The sequence below is a fragment of the Macrotis lagotis genome, chromosome 1 (assembly GCF_037893015.1).
Source record: "Macrotis lagotis isolate mMagLag1 chromosome 1, bilby.v1.9.chrom.fasta, whole genome shotgun sequence".
Taxonomy (NCBI): Eukaryota; Metazoa; Chordata; class Mammalia; order Peramelemorphia; family Peramelidae; genus Macrotis; species Macrotis lagotis.
In genome coordinates, this window is record NC_133658.1 from 208,016,269 (window position 1) to 208,032,269 (window position 16,001).

At 38.7% G+C, this 16,001-nt stretch overlaps 2 protein-coding genes across 6 annotated transcripts in view; both read left to right on the forward strand.

Annotated features, from left to right (window-relative positions):
- The window catches only part of COLEC11 (collectin subfamily member 11), a 92,067-nt gene that overhangs the window by 63,849 nt on the left and 12,217 nt on the right, over positions 1-16,001 (forward strand). Inside the window, exons 6-7 of the mRNA XM_074209596.1 lie at positions 2,666-2,761; positions 2,946-15,459. Coding sequence (XP_074065697.1) covers positions 2,666-2,761; positions 2,946-3,337 — 488 coding nt within the window. The 3' untranslated portion in view covers positions 3,338-15,459. The remainder of the gene's footprint in view (positions 1-2,665; positions 2,762-2,945; positions 15,460-16,001) is intronic.
- The window catches only part of ALLC (allantoicase), a 64,051-nt gene continuing 63,289 nt past the window's right edge, over positions 15,240-16,001 (forward strand). The window contains exon 1 of one of the 5 annotated variants that reach the window (XM_074209590.1): positions 15,240-15,329. Coding sequence is in view for 1 of the 5 variants with exons in the window: in XM_074209593.1 (XP_074065694.1) it covers positions 15,323-15,329 (7 nt within the window). In the remaining 4 variants the exon portion in view is untranslated. Of the gene's footprint in view, positions 15,330-15,374; positions 15,460-16,001 lie in introns of those variants that run through there. The other 4 variants (XM_074209591.1, XM_074209593.1, XM_074209589.1 and 1 more) reach the window with 4 other exon arrangements.

Below are 16,001 nucleotides of genomic sequence, written 5' to 3' on the forward strand. Positions count from 1 at the left end.
AAGTTTCTTTCAGTTAAAAGTCAATCACAAAAATGAGAGTGTACAAATACTCTACAAGTCAGAATCATTTTAGAATAAGCTCTGCGATAACTCTGAATTTCTAGGGAGAGAGATGGATCTTACAAATAGAAAACAGGAGTTTCCCTTCCTCAGAAGATCCCATTTTAATAGTTGGGAAGAAGACTTATCAGGCCACTCTGGGGTCAGAAAGCTTGGAAGAAAGACGAGAAAAAAAATCATTAAAACTCTAGTTTTTTCTCTAAAGGAGATCTTCTCCAGAGAGCCACGATAAGCCACAAGCATCAATGAACTTGACTATAGCAAATGCCTCAGAGAGATTTTCAAAATTAAAAAAAAAACAACTCCAAAGTTCAAATATAAAAAGAAAATATATGGAAGAAGTGACATGAATGCTTCTGACACTAAGCTGGAAGGGATAACAAGGGCACTGAGCTACAGTTAGGATGCAAAAAGAACTTGACAGGTCAAATGATATGCAGAAGCTGGAAAGGCAGAACTTAATAGGGATTAATGCATAGTCCTGCACTTAGGTTAATGAGAGAGAGAGAGAGAGAGAGAGAGAGAGAAGAAAAGAGAAAAGAAGAAAAGAAAAGGAGAGAGAGAGAGAGAGAGAGAGAGAGAGAGAGAGTATGAATGTTAATTGATCAAAAGTTTAAAATAAGTTAATAATATGATACTGGGGCCATGACAGTAATGAGGGCAGGGACTGTCTTTTGCCTCTTTTCCTATCTTTACCACTTAGCACATTGCAGGCATACACAGTAGGAGCTCAATAAATATTTATTAATTCACAGTTTGACTTATGGTACTACTACCCTCTGTCTTGGGACACTGATAAACCATCATGTCTTTAGAAAATGGTGACCAGATACCTAAGGCTCTTGAAACTGTATATGAGATAATATAATAAAAAAGTTCTTTAGAAATCTTAAAGCAATTTATACACTTTGGCTATTATTATGAGGGAAATAGAGCTGATAAACTACGAGAAAAAAAGACAAGTGGGACATGACTGTTTAAAAAAATATTGTAAGGTCTATCTCATAGAGGAATAATTGTATTGGTTCTGTATAGTTTAGAGGGTAGAATTAAGGTTCAATTCTTGCCTCTGGGACTTAGGAGCCATGTGATCCTGGGCAAGTCATTTAATATCCATGGACTTCAGGTTCCTTATTTGTGATAAAAGGTTGGACTTGATGGCCTCTAAGAGTTCTTACTGTTCTAGATCTATTATCCTGTCGGGGGAGGTGGAAGTAGATAGGACCTTTAAGATTCCTTTCAACTTTAACTTTTTGGTTATCTTTTAAAAATGTTGTAGAGGGGGAAACCCTGTCTTACATGGAATTTGAGACTCTGCTTGACCAAATAAGGCCAAAAAATTCCTTCCAATTTGGACATTCTATGAATGGATGGCTATTTTAACATAAACAAATGACTTAAGAAACTTCTATATAAGTCTTGTCTACTTTGCCTTGAAAAACATAAAAATCCTGCAGAAAGGAGTAAGATTAAGTTCAAGGAAAACATTTCCATCTTTTCCAGCTCCAAATGTATAGAATAGGTTATCAAAGAAGATTGTAGATTCTTCTTTTAGAGACAATTTTAAAAATGAATTCATTAACATCTTATGTTTTTGCTTCATTTTTATTTCTCAATAGTATTTTTCCATCTTCCTCTTGGAGAGACAGTTCTTATAATAGAATTATCAAAAAGTGGGAAAAACTCTGCAAAATTAACACATCAGTTTGGACTAACAGTAAAATAAGGTGACTCATATCCATAGTCTACCTTCTCCCTATAGTCTTTAAAATGCATCTTGGGGTAGTACAGAGGTAGTTAGGTGGCATGCTAATCAAGCACTGGATATAAAATCAGAAAGGGTTCAAATCCAGCCTCAGACACTTCTTAGCTATGTAACCCTGGATAAGTCATTTTATCTCTGTTTATATCAGTTTCTTCATCTATAAAATAGTGATAATAGAATTTCATTCCAAGGTTGTTGTGAAGATCAAATGAGATAATAATTGTAAAGTGCTTAGAACAGTGCCTGATGTATAAGAAGAGTTCCATAAGTGTTAGTTATTATTATTAATTATTATTATCATTATAAATGAAAGGCAAAACAAAAATTGACTATATAAACCTAAGCAAGTCAGATAACATTTATGGGTCTCAATTTCCTCATCTGTAAAATAAGGGGGGGTCAGAGCTATTAATTTTTTTTTTTTAGATTTTTTCAAGGCAATGGGGCTAAGTGGCTTCCCCAAGGCCACACAGCTAGGTCATTTATTAAGTGTCTGAGGACAGATTTGAACTCAGGTACTCCTGACTCCAAGGCTGGTGCTCTATTCATTGTGCCACCTTAGCCAGCCCCAGAGCTATTGATTTTTAAGGTTTCTCTTCTAGCTCTAAAACTATGATTATTATGTGAACACTAGACTAGGAATGAGGAAGCTTGACTCCTGTAATTTCTGGTAATTCATTTAGCCTCTGAGGTCCTCAGTTTCCTCATTTGTAAAATGATGGTATTGGATTAGATGATGATTTCAGCTTCCATCCCTTGGTCCTGTAAATAGGGGATACCTGCCTTCTTCATTTGTTGCCATGTTTAACCTTATGATGAGATAAACCTTGGTCTCCACAGGCATTCCTTGTGAGTGTAGCCAGCTCCGAAAGGCCATTGGTGAGATGGATAACCAGGTGGCTCAACTGACAACTGAGTTAAAATTCATTAAAAATGGTATGTTCATGTCAATGTCCCCTCCCCCTCTGCATTTTTTCCTCCCCCAAAGATAAAATTGCTCTTAAGTAATGTTGCTATGTTATCCTCTTTGCTGTCTGTGTCTATTTTCTTTTTGTGGTGTGCATTAAGTTTGTTTATAGAAATGCGAGTGCTCACTTTTCAGCACTGCCCTCCCCCGCAGCTGTCGCTGGTGTGCGTGAGACAGATAATAAGATATATCTGCTGGTGAAGGAAGAGAAAAGATACATCGATGCCCAGCTGTACTGCCATGGCAGAGGAGGGAACCTGGGCATGCCCAAGGATGAGGCTGCAAACGGCCTGCTCGCATCCTACATCAATCAAGCCGGCCTCTCTCGGGTTTTCATTGGAATTAATGACCTGGATCGAGAGGGCACTTTTGTGTATTCTGACCGGTCCCCCATGCAGACCTTTAACAAATGGCGGAGTGGAGAACCCAACAATGCTTATGACGAGGAGGACTGTGTTGAGATGGTGGCCTCTGGGGGCTGGAACGATGTGGCCTGTCACATCACCATGTATTTCATCTGTGAATTTGACAAGGAGAATGTGTGAGGTGGAGACCCCCCATTTAATCTCAAGCAGGGTCTGGCTAAGTCACTCTTGTTTATAAAGTAAAATTATTAATGCTACAGTCTCCAGGTATCCGATAACATCAGATAGCATGTACAGCTGTAAATAGGAGAGGTATTTCCAATATCACTGTTGACTCTTCAGAAGGAAAGAGTTTCAGCCAATACTGGCATCATTCATTTCAGCCTAAGAGAATGTTCTGGGTTTAGAAGGAAAAGAAAAAATGTTTCTCAGGTTGTGATTTCTGAAGTAAAGTTTTAATATCTTTTTTTACTTTAGTCAAAATGTTAATTGTGTGGATGTCGCTCAGAATTGTTCCCACTACAGGAAAAAAAAAGCCCTTGGCGGTCTCTAAGCTGTAAAATGGAATTTTAAAATGTTACAATAGTTACTCACAGATATTGGCAGGGGGGGCTACAGTCGACTAGCTTCCTTCTGGTTACTGTGGAGGGGGAAAAAAGAACCCTTTCTTCCTTTTGCAGAATTACTGTCAATGGTTTGAAAATAACACTTTTTATTTCTGTATGCCTGCTGGGCTTGAATTGCCCCAAAAGGAAACAACTTTGCTATGCTTCAAACTTGGATTTCAGGAAGAAAAAAAAATTACTCCCAAAACAAATCCCTTTGAGTGAGTGTCTCTTTGTTCCTATATTACCCATGTTCTTGCCTTTATTGTCACACTGCTCCATTGGCCCATTTTTCCTCCCCATCACATATTCTCTAATCACAAACCAACCCACAAAACCCTCCATTTCTCTAAGAAGAAAATGAAAAAAGAAGATAATTGTTTTCAAAGTTGGTATTTCAGGCGACTAAATTATTCACTTCACCAGAAGGCCTTGGTAAATTTATGTGATTAGGTAGTTTACCTCTGACATGAACCCTCAAAGGGCAAAAGAATCCTATGATTTAAAGCTGGAAAGAGCCTTGGAAATCATCTTTGTAGTTCTATCTCTCTCATTTTACAACCTCCTAAAATGAGTTTCAGAGAGGTGAAGGTCATTTGCCCAAGGACACATAGATTCTATAGATAGGCCAAGATTTGGATATGGTCCTTTGACTCAAGATTCAGTGTTCATTCCATTCCATCAACCAATCTCCCTTTACTGTTTACTCCTTTTTATAGGCAGCTATCCTGATATAAAAGCATTTCCCTCATCCACCATTGTGCTAAAATCCCTAAATTAATCATACCTTTGAGGTACAGTGTGAAAGGTGACTTTTAGAAAGCAAATATGTTATCTGTGAGGAGTAGCATGTCTAGTGGGCTCCCCTGATATGTAATATTAATGCTACCTCCCATTTGAGATATTTTGTGGGCTAGCATCTGTCCTGCCTTCCAGAGTGATTGTTTTTTACAAGGTCAGAGGACACAGGAGTTCAAAGCAAAGAATTTTTAGAAAGCATACCAAATTACATGACAAGATTTTTCTCCCCAAAGCTGAGGGAATCTCAGCAGTAATCAGAGTATACAAAAGTAACAGACCATGTTATCATGTTATCCTACCATGAATGTTGGAGGGTACCTTTATAGAGAACCTAATGTGACTGGTGAGTATACATGGAGTGCATAGATAGGGAATGTATATGTAGGGGAACATGTGTGGCCAGAGGTGGGGATATGTGAGACTGGGGTCAACACTTGATTGGGACAATTCACTTCTCACTTGACAGAGTCTCTGGTGTTCCCTACTCTTCTCATTTGCTTTGCTTCTTTTCTAGGTAGCACATCTCTCCTCCCTGCTGGATTTTGCATAGTATCTTTCAGGCTTTGTATTCTTCCAGCTCTAAATCTACGTACCCATAATATTCTGGGTGGGGAGGCAAATAAATTAAGAGATGAGAACAAAAGGACTGAGGTTCGACTTGGATCCTTTGTTCTAATTTCTGGCATTATTATGCATACCTGCTAGCAACAAAATCCCCCATTGTTGCCCAGTAAAAAATTGATGGTCTCTCTATACTCATTTAAGTAATCATCTTGAAATGGGAGACTTTTCATTTGGAGGAGACAGTGCAATAAATATTGGCATTAGAATTTTAAGGGCAGCTAGGTGGCCCAGGGAATAGTGTGCCAGACCCAAAGTCATACTCATCTTCCTGAGTTCAGATCTGGATTCACAACCTTACTAGCTGGGCAAGTCACTTAACCTTGTTTGCTCTAAGTTTCCTCTTAAAATGAATCAGAGAAAGAAATGGCAAACCATTCCTGTATCTTTGAGGAGAAAACACCAAATAGGTCCCATAAAGCTGACCACACAAAATGATGGAACAGTAGCAGCATCTTGGAATTGTAGCACTTGAGGTCAAATTTCATCCATGCTAATTTCTATCTGTGCAAAAATGGGGAAATAATTTTAATTCTTTGATCTTGATTTCCTGATTGGTAGAATGAAGACATTGGATGAGATGATTTTAAGTTTTCTTTGAGTTCTGCTGTGATCATAGTATGGGGAGGACTAAAGCCCTCTGAGAGAATTTCTGAGATTCTTTGAGTTTAGTCCATCTAGGCTTATATTCTTTTAATATTGTTTTCCCCTCGGGAGAAAATTTAATTTCTTTGTGGATGAGTCTGATAGTCTAGCCCTGAAAGGCTGCTCTTTATTTATTATCTGTCAAGTTGGAAAGGGGAGTGGTGGTCATATCTGTTCTTAATTAAGTTTCTACATTGGCAAAGCTAGTCTCTGCTTAGTCTCTGGGAGCAAAGCTTTCCCTCAGCTTTGGTACCCTGTTCAACTTCTTTCGAAGCCCATTCTCTTTTGGTTTCCTTCAGAGGATGGTTAAACAACTAAAGAGAAAGTCTGTGCTTTCTCTTCATTAGACTTAGTCATAGGTAAGGGGCTGAGTGTTATGGCCAACCTATCTGCCTTTCTTTTCCTCCTTCCTTCATTATGGGGGAAAGAGGAGATTGTAAAATGAAAGGGATAAACAAGAGGTGTTAAACAGGCATTGAATTTTGTTCCAGAAATGGACAGAGTACTGACAGAGTACTTAGAGATCATTCACTTTAAATCTCTCATTTTACAGATGAAGAAACTGAGATAAAGATCCAAAGACTATTTGTTTTGCTGAAGTCAGACACTAATATCAGTCAGAATTCTGACTCAGATCTTCAGATACTAAAATCCATCACTCTTTCTACTGTAAGCTACCAGAGAAGAGGAAATATTCATTTAATATACTTTCAAATACAATTTTATTTTTTGATCCTCAAAATAATACTGTGAGGTAGTTGCTATTGTTATTATCACTTTGCAGTTGAGGAAATTGAGGCAAAACAGATTAAATGACTTGGCCAGGGTCATACAGCTAGTAAGTACCTAAGGCTGAATTTGAACTCAGGTCTTCTTGACTCCAAATCAAGGGTTCTTTACTATGCCACCTCATTGCTTCTCATCCTCTTGATCTGGCATGAATGCTGTAATATAACCTTAAATCTGTTGGTAAGGATTTTTATGAGGAAGAGAATCTGGTTCCTAGAATATATTGGGAAAGGAGATCCCATGGGAACCCTGTTTCCAATCCCAATTAGCTTTCAGTCTGGAAGAAAGGAGAAGGGAGTGAGGCTTGAATCTAAGTAGCCATACAGTGTGACATAGTGGAGAACTTGTAGGTTCTGGAGTCAGAGGACATGGGTTCATATTGCCTCTCTGGCACTTTCTACCTGTCAGTCACTTTGACTTTTTTTAATCTATAAAATGTGGGTTTTCATTTCTATAAAATATCTAAATTAGATGATATATATATGAGATCCCTTCCAGGTCTATGAGACAAAGAGTGGTTTGTTCTAGACTTAAATTTTGAAGTTTAGTTATTCAGCTTAGAGCCCGAGAGAAATAGCAAAGAAATTGTGTAGTTTCATTGCTATATATTTTAAACAGGAACCAGGAATAGAATAGGCCATCAAGTTTTAGAATCTTTTAAATAGCTAACTAGCTAGCCAACAACAACAGTATAACACTTTAAGATTTACAAAGTGCTTTATAGATATGACTTCATTTTCCTCTTGGCAATCCTAGGAGGTAGTTACTATTTCATAGATGAGGAAACTGAGGGAGATAGTGGTTAAATAACTTACCCAGAGCTTTATAACTATTGAATCTGTGGCTACATTTGAATTCAGCTGTTCTCTACTCCAAGAGCCACCCTCTATCCAATACCTCACCTAAAAGGACCATTTTCTATCTTGCAATTCAGTAGATTCATTGAGAACTAGCATAATTACTTCAAAAGACTTAGAGGCACAGGATCTTTATTCAAATTCTATCCTACTGCCTGTGTGACTTTGAGTAACTCACTTCAGGTAGTTAGTAAACAAATATTTATTTATGTGTCCGACACTAAATTGCTGTATGATCCTTTGGCAAGTCACTTAATCCTGGCTGCCTCAGTTTTTTCATTTGTAAAATGAATTGGAGGAAGAAAGGGTAAACCACTCCAGGATCTTTGCCAAGAAAACCCCAATGGGATTGTGAAGAGTTGTCCATGACTGATAAGTTACTCTTTAAGTGCCAAGGATACAAAGGAAGGTAAAAGACAGTCCCTGCTTTCAGGGATCTTACCATCTAATGAGCAAGATAACATGAACAATGGAGTACAAACAAGATAGAAACAGGATCTATGAAATGAGGAGTTTGCTCCAGGGAGGCTTCAAGGACTATTCCAACTCTAAATCTACTCTCTTACAATATTAAAGCTTCTTGCCTGGTTCCCTCTCCTGCCTATTCACTGCTAGTATTATGTTGCTGTTTCACTCCTTTGTATGCATTTTGTATTTGTCCCCCCTTTGTCTGATATAGAATCTGGAACCTATTAATTGATTAATATAGAAATGACTTACTTAAATATAACCCTTAAAAAAAGGAATCTTCATTTAAAAAAAATTGGTTGAGGGGGCGACTAGGTGGCACAGTGGATAAAGCACCAGCCTGGAGTCAGGAGTACCTGGGTTCAAATCTGGTCTCAGACACTTAATAATTACCTAGCTGTGTGGCCTTGGGCAAGCCACTTAACCCCATTTCCTTGAAAAATCTAAAAAACAACCCCCCCCCCAAAATTGGTTGAAGCAAGCCACTTCAGTCTTTATTCTGAGGCTTACAAAAAGTGTGTCCTTTCAGAAGGTTAATTCTGTATCCCTGGCCCCAGACATCCAACAGCAGGGACTCTAGATTTGGAGTCAGACTTCCTGCATTTGACATGTGATCCACATTTTCTTTTCACTATTTTATCTCTAAGCCCCAGTTTCCTGACCTACACAATTAAGAGAGCTCAACCAGATGATCTTCAGGACCCTTTTAGCTTTGATTAGTCAATCAACAAGAATTTATTAATCTCCAACTATATGCACTAGGGAGTGGGAATCCAAAGAATGAAGGGGAAAAACATCTGCTTATGCAACATGAAACCTGTGATTTTTCTCCTGCACACAAAAGATTTTCTGGTTTACACAAAGATAAGCATTAAGATGCTTTGAATAGTCAGCTTTTCTAATGCATTGAAAATAGGATTCATTGACCCAAATTTGGTGTTCTCCCAATTTAAGAACAAAAGAACGTCTCTTGTGTAAAGGGAGGCACACCCACAGCAGAATTCTGTTCTCTAATGGAGAGGGAAGTAAGTCTAGTAGGCATTTTGGAAAGCCAGGATTTATTAGGTACTTCACTGGGGCATGACCAAAAGGCTGGCATACAAATTCTTCCAGGGCCTCACAAGGAGATGCGTGGGCAATGATGGATCTAGGAGAGATAAATGCTGTAATGGAGCTTGCCTCTGGAAATCTGCATTTCTCTACTGCCATCTTGTGGAAAAACATGGGATTTATGCGAGAAACAAAGTCCACTATCTTGTGCTTTTCAGAAATGGAGGATGTATTGTAGACATACGTATTTAGGGAAGTTTCTCAGTTTAGGCTTCTCTTTATGGTTCAGATGGACAGTCCTTTAAAAGATACGTTGTCACAAAAAGTGGCCAAGGAAGAAGACACATAAAAAAGTGACAGAGACAGAGAAGATGGAGACTTTCTAAATGGAATTTTTTTCTCTCTGATTCGATTGATCTTTGTCCCTGGTATAGTGTTGGGTAAGTCACTTAACTTCTCTAGCCTCAGATCTTTGTCTATAAAATGAAGGAGTTGGATTAGAAAGCCTTTAAGTCCCTTTGCAGTTTGAAATTTGTGATACTAAAGCTTCTTGTTTGTCTGGTCCCTCTCCTGTCCTTAATCATATTTTCACACTCTACCCATTTTGTCTTTGTCTCAGGATCTGGGATATTGCAATAGTCTCCTAACTGGTCTTTCCACATTCATTTTCTCTCCATCCTTCATGTTTTAGCCAGATATAGTATTTCTTTCTGGAGATCTTGTCATATGACTTCTCTGCTTGAAAATCTATTTAATCATTTAGTTGTATCCAACTCTTTATGACCCTATTTGGAGTTTTCTTGGCAGAGATATTGGGAGTGGTTTGCTATTTCCTTCTCCAGCTCATTTTACAGATGAAGAAACTGAGGCCATCAGGGTTAAGTGACTTGACCCTCCGAACACAGCTTTAAGTATCTGAGGTCAAATTTGAATTCAGGTCTTCCCGACTCTGTCTGGGACTCTATTCGCTGTGCCTATAAATCTTTAGTGGTCCCTTACTGCCTAAAGATTCAATTTCAGACTTTGACCTGGTGTTGAGTCTTTAGTTAATCCAGTACTGCTCTACCTTTCTAGTCTAACTTCACACTACGCTAGCACCAAATTGGACATCTGTCTATCTTCTGAGCATGGCTTATGATCTCCTGCCTTCCTAACTTTGTTCATGACATTCCCTCTACCACTAGGAATATTTTCCCTATCTGTTTTTGTTGAATTTCTATATATCCTATGAAGTCTAGCTTGAGTGCTGCTACTTCCTCCATGAAGCCTGTCTTGATACTCATTACTGAAGTAATGCCTGCTCCCTCTACTAAATCTCCACCCCCACCCAGAACTTTGTTTTACACCTCTCAAATATACTACCCATGTATCATTCCATATTATAGTGTTTATGTTACAAACTCCATATTCTCGTTCTAAATCATAGTAGAAGATAATTTTTGCCACACAGATTTCATTCAGAAAGGACTTGAGACATCTATACTTGGCGGGGGGGGTGTATGTGTGTGTGTGTGCTGGGGTCATTTCTTCCCAAGGAAATGAAATGTCCTGGACACATAATAAAAGGTTCATTAGGACCTCCAAAACTAATAATCACAGAATGATGGGTCTGCCAGTGTTCCAGCATCAGAAGGGGTTTTGATTCTAAAGAACAAGGGATAAGAGGAGATAAGATCAAAAGATGGACAGTTAAGCTAAATTGGTATTTATTGAGCATCTGCTTTATTCTAGGCACTGTGCTAGTATTATGTGGTAGATAAAAAGATAGCTAAGACCAGGGTTCCTTCTCAAAGGAGCTTGTCAGGAATGACTTAGAATTTCTACTTCCACCTACCCCTGTCTTTCTTGGTTTTGGTTTTCTAAATTTAAATTAATTTAATTTTAATTTTCCAAATCTCTGTTATCTCTTCTTTCCCATTGGAAAGAAAAACAAAAATCCATCATAAATATGTATAGTCAAGCAAAACAAATTCCTAGCTATTCCTAGCTATGTCCAATAATCAAATCCAAATATGCTTCAAACTGAATTCTCAGTCCAACACCTTTCTATTTGGCTGTGGATAGCATTTTATCATGAGTTCTTTGAAACTGTGGTTGTTCATTGTGTTGATCAGAGTTCTTAAGTCTTTCAAAGTTGTAACCACTAGCTTGAGTTTGATTATCTGACTGTGATGAATCATGATTCAGACCTGGGAATGCAGGTGTGTAAGAAAATAGAGATTTATTAAAATAAGTTACAACCCAAAAGAAAGTGATAAATAAAGAGAGAGAGAGAGATAAAAGAACAGTCAAGCAGAGTTGACTGGGCCAGAGAGTCAGAGGTTACTGGCCCAGAATAGAGGTCCAACTCAGATTTTTATGGTCTTCTCCCTTATCCAGAGGGCAAAAGGTGAATTGCTTCCCCCCTTATCAGACCAGAATTAGGTAAGAGGGTTGAAGATTGAGGAGATCAGGATACAATGAAAAATAGTAGTTGATTTACATCTCAAGAGTGGGGACATCCACCCATTTAACAAGATTTAACAGCCTTTAAGATCACAGATTATGTTTCTGCTACAATTCATAATTCTATACATCAAAGTTATTTGATTTTATAATATTGTTATTACTGTATTAATTGTTCTGGTTCTACTTGACCCTGGGCAAGAAACTTAATCCTGCTCACCTCAGTTCTTCATTTGTAAAATGAACAGAAGAGGGAAATGGCAAACCATTCCAGTATCTTTGCTAAGAAAACCCCAAATGGAGTTACAGAGTCAGATATAACTGAATCACAACAAGAAGTAAAGATGAAGGGGGAAAAAACCTATGAAACTGAATTGTGCACAAAGTAGGCACTCTTCATGCTCCCTCACCATTCTACTACCAATCATAGGATCACAGATTTAGAGCTAAAAGGAACCTTCCAGTCATTAAGACAAAACCCTCTCATTTTTACAGATGAGGAAACTGGCACCTAGGGAGATTAAGTGACTTACTCAGTCACAAAGCTAGCAGCCTTTAAATCCTTGTCTTTCTGTTACTGAGTCCAGAGCTCTGCCCCTTTATCTCTGGCTGGCTTGCATTATCTAGGGTATACCATATTCACTCTCAAGGTGCTCAGGAAACAGAGATTCTGGTGAACATAGAAAAGGAAAAAAGCTTTTTGGTTTTTCCTGGTTATAATTCATGTAGGCGGGAGTTGAGTCTAGAGAATGAGGCCTGCCCCTTTGGAGAAAAGCCAGAATATTTATGTCCACTAGACTGCTATGCATCTCTTCCTTTGAATGACTCTGTATACAATCACTGATAAAATCTGGCTGTTCTTTTGGGAGACTTCATGCAGAGTTCAACTTTTCTGTTATAACATTACCTTAGATGAGTTACAACTAATTAGATCATAGCTTATCTTAAGCTGGTTATATCTTGGTCTCTGATGAGATTTGGGAGATGGCTCAAACTCTTGATGAAATTTGGGAAGGGCCCCCACCTTAAGAGAGAGCCTTGAATTAGGAATCAAGAGTTCCTGGATTCAAACCACAGCTCTGTTATTTACAACTTTTGTGATCTCCGACAAATCATATGGACTCTGGGTGTTCGTTTCCTCCTCTGTAAAGGTGTTGGGCTAGAATGACTGTGGGAGCTCTAAATCCTATGGTCTTTAAGCAAGGAAGGTGATGCAGCTGAGGGAGAAGAGGAAGAAAGTAGCCACAGCCAATAGCCGCAAGGAGTGCACCTGTGCCTCTCCCTAGCTAGGGCTGCTTGCAGCCAGCATATTGCAAGCAGGATGCAATGCAGTTCCCACTGTGCTTGTTTGGAAACAATACCTCCACCATCCTGCCTATAGAAAGCCTTGTAGTTGTTTGGAGAAAGAAAGGAGAAAGAGGGTTGTAACTTTGCTTCCAGAAGAGCAGGGCAGACAGACCATCGAGTGTTTCTGTGCTATTCTCTATCTAGAGTACCTTGGTTAGTGAATGTTTCCCTTGGTGGAGGTTGGTGGTAGGGTCTTGCCAAACCATTCTGTTGAGTCTTCCCAAGACAGCAATGAGGAACAACAGTACAGACCACACAAAGAATCCTGTAATGTTGAAACTGTCCCAAATTCAGTGGACGCCATGAGTACCTTCTCAGCTATTCTCTTTTTTGGTCAGGTTTTGGCTGTCTCAGAAAGCCATTAATTAGTCACCTCTTAGATGGGTTATTGCTGCTGATGGCAATGTATCAATAGGGCACATTATAGAAGGAAGCATATTTGATTCAATTCTCAAGCAATATTCTTCAAGTTCCTTGGCACATCATGCTCATGTGACCCTGGCAGATCAATTAACCTTTCATTACTCCCAAGAGATTCTCTATGAGAATAAATTGAAGAGAAAGTGTTGACCTGCATTGGTAGAGAAGCTTCTACATTGAGAATTCCCTTATAGTACTGAAATCATAGGCCTATTTCCCCATCATCTCATGTACTAGTCACTATTCTAGGCCATGGATATACAAAGATAAAAAAATGAAACAATTCCTGCCTTCTAAGTTTATTGGTCTTAGTTTTAGGGGTGGAATCCTATTAGTTCTAACATTCATTGACTAAAATAAAATTTAAACTTAAAGTATTTATCAAAGAGCCTTCTATTTGCAAGATACTATACCAGGCTCTGTGGATAGAAGGACAAAGAAGTAGTCCTTGTTCTTAAAGAATTTGTATTCTATGGGTAGGGGTACAATGGGTAAAAAGAGAAGTCAACTAAAGGTGATTGAGAGAGTGTCTTGCCCTTAAATCCTCTGCACTGGGATATTCAAGGCTCCCCCAAATAAATGGTCCAACATGATACCAAAGAAAGAATCCAGGGAGCTCCAGAATGATTATATAAGTAGTTAATCAAAATGGGATGCTCACATTGGGGCAGTCTGGGGTGGTAACTCCAGATAACATGTTCAATCCCCCAAAGACTCCCCAAGACCCCTGTGGTAATTATAGAAATCACACTAAAAGAGAAGGAGTTATTGAATGTTAGTGCAGATATTTTTGAAATTTTGGAGTTTACTCTGCTCAACACTGGGTTCAAGTTCCAGACACCTGAGTGCCATATCAGGGCTCTTTGGGTTAAAGTCCTGTACATGCAAGGCAATGTACTGAACATTTATTGGTCATGTCCCAGTTGTGCTCTGGTCAGTATACTCTCTTTTGTCTTTCAATAATCTTGGTTTACATTATTCATGGACCAGGAAGGAAGATCAAAAAAGTCTTCTGTGGCAGAAGTGGCAAACTTTGAAAGAAACTGAAGATTTGAGGAGGTAGAAGAGTATGTGTGTATGTGTGTGGGGATTACATTCCCTATTTGAATCTTTGCAAAGGTACCGAGTTCCAAGTTTGGAGTAAAAAGCAAATAGATTGGAGATAGGAGGAGGAACTGACAAAGTTTGATAATCAATTGGATATTGGGCAGAGAGGCATTGAGTAAGTGAAGAATGTCAGCTTTGTTCTATAGACACACATCAACTCTAAATCTCTTTAGATCCCTCTCTTCTCTAACAACTGTACCTTGGGTCTGTGTCTCAGTCTAGTCTAGGTTCTGTTCTATGATAGGAAACAGCTAGTTAATCTCTTTATTCAGACTAATGTGTTAATGATCATTAAAGTGTCAACTATGTGAATCCTTTTCAGTAATTGTGTGTGTGCGTGTGTCTCCGTGTGTGTGTGTGTGTGTGTATGTATTATAGTATGGTGGAAAGAATACTGAATTTGGAGTCAGAATCCTACCTCTGTCACTTAGTATGTGAACCTGGGCAGGTTTCTTAGCCTCTCTGGGTCTGAGTTTCTTTATTGTAAAATGTTGATTAGACCAAATGATCTCAGATACGGTCCTATGACTATATGACTTTAAAGTTCCCTTTTAGCTTTAAATCTATAGTCGCTGACAAGGAACCTGAATCTGAATTTGAGTTTTGCCTCTAACTTCTTGTGTGACCGTGGATTAAGTCACTTTTATTTTTTCGGCTTACATTTTTCCTTCTTTAAAATGAAGTGGTTGACTGTATAATAATTCCTGAGAGTTCTTCTAGTAACAATATTTGCTTATTCTATGAGTTGCCTAAGGGTTATTTGATCAACAAGCTTGGTAGGCTGCAGGGTGACCTCATACATCTCTGGGGATGGTTGGCATTAAGTTGCCAAGTTCCATCCTCACTCCAACACCTTGTGACATCACTCAGAACATCATTGGCCACCAGAAAGTTCTCTTCAGTCAGACTCTTAAAAGTTCTGTTCCAGCTGGCACCCTAAACATCATGGGAACTTGCCTGACCTTTTGGGGAAAAGTTGATCAATCCTGAATCTATGTTTCTGCACTCTCATGCCAGGTTAGATTGCCTCCTGAGTCAGCCTTGTATATTGTATTTTTTTTTTTTAGTGAGCATTGCCAATATAGTAAAGCCACAAGAGAAAAAAATATTTCAACCTTAAGCAATGAACATTTTGCTGTTTTGAAAGGTACGTGTGAACATCCTGGTCATTTTCTACTCAATTGACAATACCTGCAGATGGCTCTGGTAGTGACAGATTTAGGCACTAGGGGAGAAAGGTGTATAAAAAGTTTGAGACATAATTTCTAGGTAATTAATCATTTTATTAATTATGCTAGCACATAATTAATAAAATGATGGACATTTGGCCATCTCTCCTAAACTAAAGACATATCATGGTGTCTTATATGCCCTTGGAAGAGTGGGTGTTCCTGACAGATGACAACCAACTCCAATTGGTTAACAAATAATAAGGGAATGAATATTATAATGAGAGGAGGGCTTGTACTAAGGATTCCAGATTCCAGGACATAATCGATTGTTTCTCTTCCTCCCAGATCATCCAGTCTTGAGCAATCTAGACAAAGGAGTCCCTGTCTTTCCCCCTCCCCCCTCCCCTACCTCCACCCAAACCTGAAAAGAACACAGTGGGGGCAAAATTTACCCCCAATAAATTCCATGTGAAGTTTTTCTAGTTGAGTGGGGCAGCAGTTCCACTTTTATAAGATA